This window comes from Chrysochloris asiatica, unplaced genomic scaffold, assembly GCF_000296735.1.
Source record: "Chrysochloris asiatica unplaced genomic scaffold, ChrAsi1.0 scaffold00029, whole genome shotgun sequence".
NCBI classification, from domain to species: Eukaryota; Metazoa; Chordata; class Mammalia; order Afrosoricida; family Chrysochloridae; genus Chrysochloris; species Chrysochloris asiatica.
The window spans coordinates 18,746,618-18,755,827 of record NW_006408547.1 but is presented as its reverse complement, the minus strand read 5'-3'; the positions used below and the strand labels follow the sequence as shown (position 1 = coordinate 18,755,827).

General features: G+C 43.6%; 1 protein-coding gene across 1 annotated transcript in view; it reads right to left on the bottom strand.

Annotated features, from left to right (window-relative positions):
* The window catches only part of CARKD (carbohydrate kinase domain containing), a 59,418-nt gene that overhangs the window by 20,916 nt on the left and 29,292 nt on the right, over nt 1-9,210 (bottom strand). The window contains exon 6 of the mRNA XM_006851541.1: nt 732-840. Coding sequence (XP_006851604.1) covers nt 732-840 — 109 coding nt within the window. The remainder of the gene's footprint in view (nt 1-731; nt 841-9,210) is intronic.

Here is a 9,210-nt window from a genome sequence, read left to right as displayed (position 1 = left end):
CTGCCAAAAGAACCAATAGATCTGTTTTGGAAGAAGTGCAGCCACAGTGCTCCTTGGAGGCCAGGATGGCTAAGCTTTGTCTCTCACACTTTGGACATATTTTAAGGAGGGAACAGTCGCTGGAGAAGGATGTCATGCTGGGTAAGATAGAGGGTCAGAGAAAAAGAGGAAGACCTCCAACGAGATGAATTGGCCAGTTAGCATCACTGATGGTGTCAAGTGTGGCAGCGGTAGTGAGGTTGGCCCAGAATCGGACATTGTTTTGTTCTGCTGTGCATGGGGTCGCTATGAGTCGGTTCCGACTCGATGGCACCTAACAACAACAACAAAATACCGGAGCTATTCCATATTGACCTTCTAGTGCTGTTGATTCACTGCAAACCTGTGTAGGGTTTCCGAGGAGTGGCTGGTGGGTTTGAACCGCCAACCTGTAGTTTACAGTCCTGTGCTGTTCCTACAGCGCCACACTAAGACTTGACTTCTAGTGCTCTTCGGTGTGAATACAGCGAGCGTCCCAAGAGTGAAAACAAGATTCATTCAATTTCGTTTTTGGTTTTTGTTTTAAAACAGTTCACTAACCTTGTGCCAAGGTCCTCCTCTAGGCCTCATACCATTTTACCTACCTGATTTAATCAATAAAGAGCCATTTAGAAGACCACACAAGAGGATGTAACTTATGCTTGGGAAATGCAGGGGAAATGAGCAGAGTGTTTAAGAACGACAAATATTACCTTAACGTTTTGTAGGAGAAGGTCATCTCTTCCTAAGCCAGGTCCCACAACAAGGGTATGCAGTCGGGGTAGCCAGGTCTCCACGTCATGAACAGCATGGGGGCTGTCGCTAAACGAGGAAAAGAAGGGACCAGTCTAGAGTCAGTTTTTCATTTACTTGTTTGCTTTTTAAAACTTTCTATTTTGAAAAGATCTTCAACTTAATGCAAAGTTTGCAAAAATCGTACCTAAAATTGCTGTATGCCCTGAGCTCGGCTTCCCCTAATATTAGTGTCTAACATAACCACATTCCGATTGTCAAAACTAAGAGGTTAACTCTGGAACAACGCGACAGGCTACCGTCTGTGTTCCGGTGTCACTGGTTGTCCCACGAATGTCCTCTGCTTGTTCTAGGACCTAATCCCACCCAACATGTCGCTGTAATATCTTCTTAGTGTTCTCTAAGGACTGAAGTAGTTCTAATACCCTAATTTAGATGTCTGGTTTTCAACATTTCAACAAGTTAGAACAAAACATTATGGCTAATTCCAAAATTGTCTTTGTTTCTAAAATAAATGAATTTGTCTCCATTTTATAAATATGCACAGCTCACCAGCTGGTCCTTGGAAATCCTATACAGGGTCACACCATGAGTCAGAACCAACTCGACAGCACTTCACAACATATACGAAATACATTTTATATGCTTATAAATTCTATCCCGCTTCAAACGTATTGACAAAATTACCTAAAAGATTCATATCATTAATGCTTTTGTTGGTGTTACTAAGTGCCACTGAATTGGATATGACTCATAGCGATCCTATGTAGGGGTTTCCAAGGAACACCTAGTGGGTTTGAACCACCAATCATGCGGTTAACAGTCCAGCGCTTATCCCACAGTGCCACATGGGACTCCAGTCTTTTTAAAAGTGTCTATTTGTAAAAGCTAAATGAAACAACCTTACAGTTTCATAGTTGGTTTTTTGTTTTGTTGACATCTTTGTGTTTATTACCTCATGTCATAAGATTCACGACTCTTAAAACGACAATGTTGTTGTTGTTAAGTGCCATCAAGTCAAGTTGTGTCCGACCCATAGCGACCCTGTACAGGGTTTCCGAGGCTGTATATCTTTACGGGAGCAGAAAGCCTCATCTTTTTCCCGCGGAGCGGCTGGTAGTTTCGAACTGCTGACCTTAAGGGTCACAGCCCAATTTGTAACCACTACGCTAATAGCCTAGTAGTAAACTTTACCTCCCATCTAGGGCAAGAACTCCTTATAAAATGCATTGCCTCAGATTAAATACTGAGTTTGGACAATCATTCCATGGTGGAACCATTTTCATTAATTTGTGTACGTATTTCTAAATTCAGTGAAATTTGCCTTCCTTTAACACTATTCAGGAGTCCTGGTGTGGCGCTGTGGGTTAATGCACCAGACTGTAAAGTCGTATGAACTGCAAGGTTAGCAGTTCCAGCTCACCAGCTGCTCCTCGGAAACCCTATACAGGGTCGCTATGAGTTGGAATCAACTCAACAGCATTTAACGACAACAACAACATAACACTATCATTCATTCAACAAATGACTTCTGAGTACTTACTATGGACGTGGGGGACCGTACCAGAGTCTGGGGTCCACAGTTAAGACAGGTGCACCCTGCCTCCATTCCTCCCAGCACCCCCAGTCATACCCGTTACCTCACTCACACTGTATGTAGGCAGAGTGGACCAGAAGAGAGGCACAAACACCAAGGAAGGAATACGAGATCAGACCGAACAGCATTCTGGGTAGAGGGAGCAGCCTTCTTAGCTCTTGTGATACAGAGGATCCCCCTGCTCTCTTCTACAGGACTGTCTACCTGCATCTGAAGACAGCTACTCTCTGCAGGGTTCCTGGTCTATAAACCCCAAACCCATTGCCAGCCAGCTGATACTCATAGCAAACCCATACAACAAAGTAGAACTGCCCAACAATTCCTGTTGTCAGGAACACCATACGACAAAGTAGAACCGCCCAGTAGTTTCTGTTGTCTTGGTGTGGCACTGTGGGATAAGCACTGGATCCCAAGGTTGAACAGCAAAATCAGTGGCTCAAACCCACCAGCCACTCCCAGGAAATCCTATACAGGGTGGCTAGGAGTTGGAATCCACAGGACAACACTTAACAACAACAGAGCCCATCTGACTTTGGACTAGTCACATGTCAAGTGTCCAACAGCCCTAAGTGGTTTGAGGCTACAATATTGGACAACTCAGGTGGGCAGTTAATGTCAGTGGTCCAATTCTTAATAGAATCCTGCCTCCTTTTACTGAGGTCCACTTTATTGCACTTCGCAGATATTGCATATTTTATCAATTAAAGGTTTTGGGCAGCCCTGATCGAGCAAGTTTACCTACCCGCAGTGCTCACTTGGTGTCTCGGTGTCACATTTCGGTGGTCCCCACGGTATTTCTTACTGTTTTATAATGCTAACACAATAAGACTATTGTATAGTGTAAACATAATTTAAACATGCAAATCTATCTGCCTCTCTTTACTATGCTCTTGAGGCCGCCGGTACGCCAAGCTGCAGAGTCTTCAAGGTAGGCCTGCAGTGAACCTCCTGAAGGCCCTGAGGGAGCACCGAACCGTCTCAGTCTGACGTTATTACTGTATTTTATGGAATAAAAACGAAGCCAAATGGCTAATTCTTGTTTGTGAGATATTTTCAAAGTCCCTAGGACGGTCTTTTTGAAAAGCTGCTCATATTTTGTTTAACTGTTTCTTGTGAACGTTGTGAAGGTTTATAGACAAGATCATCAGTTTTACAGTCAACAAATAGTACAGACACTTTGCTTCAGTCTCAATGAGTGCAGTCCCCTCCGGGCAACAACAGGTGTTCTGCTTTCTTCTCCCTACTCCCTATGGTTCCTAGTTCCTTTCCACCCACCTTCCCATCCCACCTCAGCACTGGCCACTGGCCATAAGTAAATGTTGCCCTTGTGATTTTGAATGACTTTGACCCTTTCCCCATCATTATTATTGAAATCGGAAAATAAAGAATTGCGCTTTTGAAAAGCAGTCTGTCTGCCAAGGTCATTAAGCAACAACAGAGCCTAAGACCTGGGGGGGGGGGGGGCAGCCTTCAAAGAGCTCCAAGCAGCCAAAATATGCACCCCATGGTGAACATCTCTCACGGGAGCTACAGCTAAAACACTCATAGCTGGTGTACTCTTGTTCCGACAAAAGATAAGCCAGATTCTCTGAAATTCAGCAGCTAAGAAAATCTCTTCAAACTTCCACTGGTCATGCACATGGAACATACATGTGCCAGACCCTGAAAGAAGACACAAGTTCCTACTCTAGATAAGCTCACAGAGCAACCAAGGCAAATACCTGAGTCCACAGTGAAGGCAGTAGGGGCAATTCCCCTGAGGGACCAACCTCCACAGATGACAAAAAGCTGTGTAGTGCTTGAGGACAGGAGGGAGCTGCTGAGTGCAGGCTGAACCTCAGGCTTGGAGAGCCCAAGATGAGGTTTAGAGAGAGGCAGAGCAGGGCATGACCTGCGTGGTTCTGTGCTACCCCAGGGGTCTGAGATCATCCAGAAAGAAGGTGACAGGAGCCAGAGAAGAATTTAAAGCAGAATGATCAACTTGATGATATTTACCTTAAAGGCAGACAATCTGAGAAAATTAGCAAGAGTTACACATAATAAAAAAAAACACACAATTAAACCTAATGCTATTGAGTCAATTCCAACTCACAGTGACCTCAAAGGATAGAAAACAACTGTCAAATTGAGGCTGTTAATCTTGACGTAAGCAAACAGCCTCATCCTTCTCCCGTGCAGCAACTGGTGGGCTCAAACCACTAACCTTAGCAGCCAAGTCAACCAGAGTGCCACCAGGGCTATACAAAGTCAATAGAATGCCCTTCCTGGAAAAAGTAAACAAAATTTAATGCCATTTTTAACTGATTAAAAGCAAGAAAAGGCATCAGGTTTTGTAAACTTGCAAGTAGAAGAAGGAAAATAATCAACTGCAATTCTTTTAAATCCCACTGAAATTATTTTGAACATTGACTTTCTTGAATAGAGAGGAAACAGCTTAGCTTTATCTATCACCAAATAATGTACTGTCAACAGGCCTTCATTTACACTGAGCGTTCTACTGTGTTTTCCTACTTTTTGTTTTGTTACTGATGTTGTTGTTAGGTGCCATTGAGCCCAAAGCGACTCACAGCGACCCTCTGCACAACAGAATGAAATACTGCCTATCCTGTGCCAACCTCCCAATAAGCCCATTACTGCTGCCACTTTGTCAGTCCATCTCACTGGGGGTTTTCCTCTTTTTCTCTGACTCTCCACTTTAGCAAACATATCCTTCTCCAGGGACTGGTCCTTCCTGACAATATGTCTGAAGTATGAGAGACAAAGTCTGGCCATCCTGGCCTCCCAGAAGCACTCTGGCTGTACTTCCTACACAGATCTGTTGGTTCTTTTGACAGCCCATGGCACTTTCAATATTCTCCTCCAACACCGTAACTCAAAAGTATCAATTCTTCTATGGTCTTCCTTATTCATTGTTCTACTTTTGCATGCATATGAGGCTACTGAAAATACCATGGCTTAGGTCAGGCTTAGGTCAAACTGACATCTTTGCTTTGTTTTCTTTACATTACATTGAGGTACAACCCATACTGAAGGCTGTGCTCTTTGATCTTCATCTGTAAGGATTTTAAGTCCTCTTCTCTTTCAGCAAGCAAGACTGGATCATCTGCATATCACAGGTTGTTAATGAGTCTTCCTCCAATACTGATGCCATGGTTTTCTTCAAATAACCCAGCTTCTCGGATTATTTGCTCAGCATAGAGGTTGAATAAGTATGGTGAAAGAATACAAATTTGTCGGACACCTTTCCTGATTTTAAACCATTCAGTGTTCCCTTGTTCTGTTTGCCTCTTGGTCTAGGTACAGATTCCTCATGAACACAATCAAGGTGCTGGAATACTCAGACTGCGCAATGTTGTCCATAGCTTGTCATGATTCACACAATCGAAAGCCACCACATAGTCAATAAAGCACAGGTAAACATCTTTCAGGTATTCTCTGCTTATCATCTGACGTCAGCAATGATATCCCTTGTTCCACATCCTTGTCTGAATCTGGTTTGAACCCCTGGCAGTTTTCTGTCAGTGTATGTTTGCAGCCATTTTTGTTTTACCTTTAGTAAAACTTAACTCACATGGGATATCAATGATATTGTCCGATAATTTCCGTATTCCAATGGGTCACCTCTCTTTGAGATGGGCACAAATACAGATCTCTTTCAGTCAGCTGGCCAGGTCTTCCAAATTTCTTGACATAGATGAGTGAGTGCCTCCAGCGCTGCCTCATCAGTTTGTTGCAAGATTTCAATTTGTGTTCCATCAATTCCTGGTGCCTTATTCTTTGCCAATGCCTTCAGTGCACCTTGGGCTTCTTCCTTCAGGATCATTGGCTCTTGATCATAGACTACCTCTTGAAATGATTGAACATCGACCTTTTTTTTTTCCCGGTACAGTGAGTGACTCTGCATATTCCTTCCATCTTTCAACTTTGTTTTATAAGTATTTTAAAAAAAGGAATACCAAACCTTAGGACTAAAATGGATCCTAATAGTGAAGGCATCAGGATCACAATCACCTAAATTTCCCCCTGCCAAAGGAGATCTGGTAGTGTAGTGGTTACAAACTGGGCTGCTAACCTCAGGGTCAGCAGTTCGAAACTACCAGCTGTTCCGCAGGAGAAAGATGAGACTTTCTGCTCCCGTAAAGATTTACAGCCTCGGAAACCCTATGCAGGATTGCTGTGAGTTGGAACCAACTCCACAACACACAAATGAGTGTGTGTACACACACAAGGGGGTTTCAGAAATTCATCCACTGAATTTCGACTCACCAGCGACCCTTTGTAGAGTCTCTGAGGCTGTAAAAGCCTTACAGGAGCAGAAAGCCCCAGCTTTCTCCCACAGAGCCCCTAGGGGGGTTTGAACTGTCGACTTTTTGGTTAGCAAAAAGTTAGTGCTTATGCTACAGTGCCATTAGGGCTCCTTCACCTAAGTGTCTTGTTGTTGTTGTTAAGTGCCGTCAAGTCAGTTCCGACCCATAGTGGCCATGTCTGTATAGGGTTTCTGAGGAGCAGCTAGTTTGGGACTATCAAAATCCCCACATCAAAGCATTCAGTAGAACACTAATGCTTCAACAAGGAAATGCCAAGTGGTTTGGCTTTCCTCTGAAGTAACCTACACATTTTAAAATAAGCACTGTACTAGAGTAGAGTTCTAGCTTTGGGAACAACAATAACAAAGAAACTTTTTCCAGGTTTTGTTTTTTTCACCCTCAAAGTACAACTTAACCAAAAAGGATGCAATTCTATTGCTTTAACTGAGAAAAGCAGATACAAGACGTAGTTGCTGCTGTTGAGTGCTGTTGAGTTGGTTCCAAACCAACTGGTGAGCTTGAATCACTGACCTTGTGGTTCACACTACTTTTCAGTACAGCACATTAACCCACTGCGCCACACCAGGACTGCATAAGACATAGAGGAGGATATAAAAATGCTTGCGTAAAGAGGAGGGAGTAGTTAATCTTACAGTCCAGGAAGAGAGGACCCTGGGACCATCAAGGGAGAAGAGCAGGAGCAGAATGCGGAACTCTATCCAGAGAAGCAGCGACACTAGAGATGGAGGCAGAGATGGGGACACAGAGAGAGGGAGCTGCTGAGGACTGTAGACTCATGGAAAGAGAGGGACTGGGTCCTAGTGGCCAGGAAGGCAGGCTTGCAGAATGTGCCCTTTGATTGTTTAAATGATTATATATTATATGAGTGTTTTTGTGTACAAAAAAAACCTAGGGAATACAAGCAAATACTGTTGAATGAAGATTCATGGAGATTATAATCATTGTAATGAAACAATGAGTATAAAACCGATGTTCTCCCATGGTTGGGATCACTCAATTTACACTAGAAACTTAAATTATTTTTTTTTTGTATAGACCTGAAAGTTTGGCCAACATACCCCAAGAACAAAAACATCACCACGCTATTGGCACACAGTCTGTCTGCTTCTCTTTGCTACCCCACCTTATGGAGACCCCGTGTGTATCAGAGTAGAACTGTCCCAATGGGTTTTCAATGGCTGATATTTTGGAAGTAGATCCTCAGGCCTTTCTTCCTAGGTGCCTTTGGATGGACTTAAGCTCTAACCTTTCAGTCAGCAGCTGCTCAAATTAACCATGTGTGCCTGCCAGGGATTCTGTGACCCTCCTTACCAAGGGCTAAGGTGCTGCTCCAGCCTGAACCCTTCCCACCTGCTTATAGTTCAAGATCCACTTGGGGTAGAGGGGCGCATTAGGCTTCTTCCAATATGCCAGGTCTCCAACTATGGTCCTGCTGTCTTCACATCCCATGAACAGTCCCATCACAACCTCCCCTACGTTTACCACACCTGGTGACAGGTCATGTGTCTTTGCAAACTGAGGCATGCTTGTTACCCATGTGACTGGTTAAGCTTTCTGTCTTAAAGACACTAAGACTGTCCATACATTAGTCCTTCAAAGAAGTAGCTTTTACCTAAACGACTTGCTTTCCAAGCTTAAACTGCAAGATTATTTACGAAGCTAATTAATACGTCCCTGCTGGGAAGACATACACAGTTACCTCAAAGGTGAACTTAACAATTCAAAATGCCTGTGCTGACTAACATCTTCAGCTATTCACAGCAATTTGTAAACCCTTCAGAGAATGCATATCAACTTCAATACAGGGCCAAGTTTTCATTCAAGTCCACCCAACAAATACACTGAGGGTTTCAAGGCCACCACTCGGCTGTCAGTTTGTCGTACTGTGGTGGCTTGCGAGTTGCTGTGATTCTGGAAGTTATGCCACCAAGATGGACTGGCAAAGTGGCAGCATCAATGGGCTTAAGCGTGGCAACAATTGTGAGGTTGGCCCAGGATTGGGCAGTGTTTCATTCTGTTATGCATGGGGTCGCTATGAGTCGGTATTGACTCAATGATACCTAACAAAAACAACAATGGTTTCAAGGAGTCCTGGTGTGACGACTACAAGGTCGGCGGTTCAAGCTCACCAGCTGCTCCTAGGAAACCCTATACAGGGTCGCTATGGGTCAGAATCGACTCGACGGCACTTAACAACAACAACAACAATGGTTTTACAGGTAGTGGGTTGGGTACAGCAAGCCTTGTCAGGTTGGGCACCAAGTCTCCGGAGTTTACAATCTAGCTGCAAAACATTGTTAACATTGGTCAAGACTGGCAGGAGGAAAAGATGCCAATAAAATCAGTACAGGACTGCTTTGTTCTCATTGCAGTAAAGATTTGTATTTTAATACAGTGATTGTAGAACTACAGGCTCCAGAATCTGAATTCACAAGATTTAATTAAACAATTTTGTTCCCATATTTTACTGTGAATTGAGTCAAGTCCTGCAGACAAGAGCATCAGATTTACATT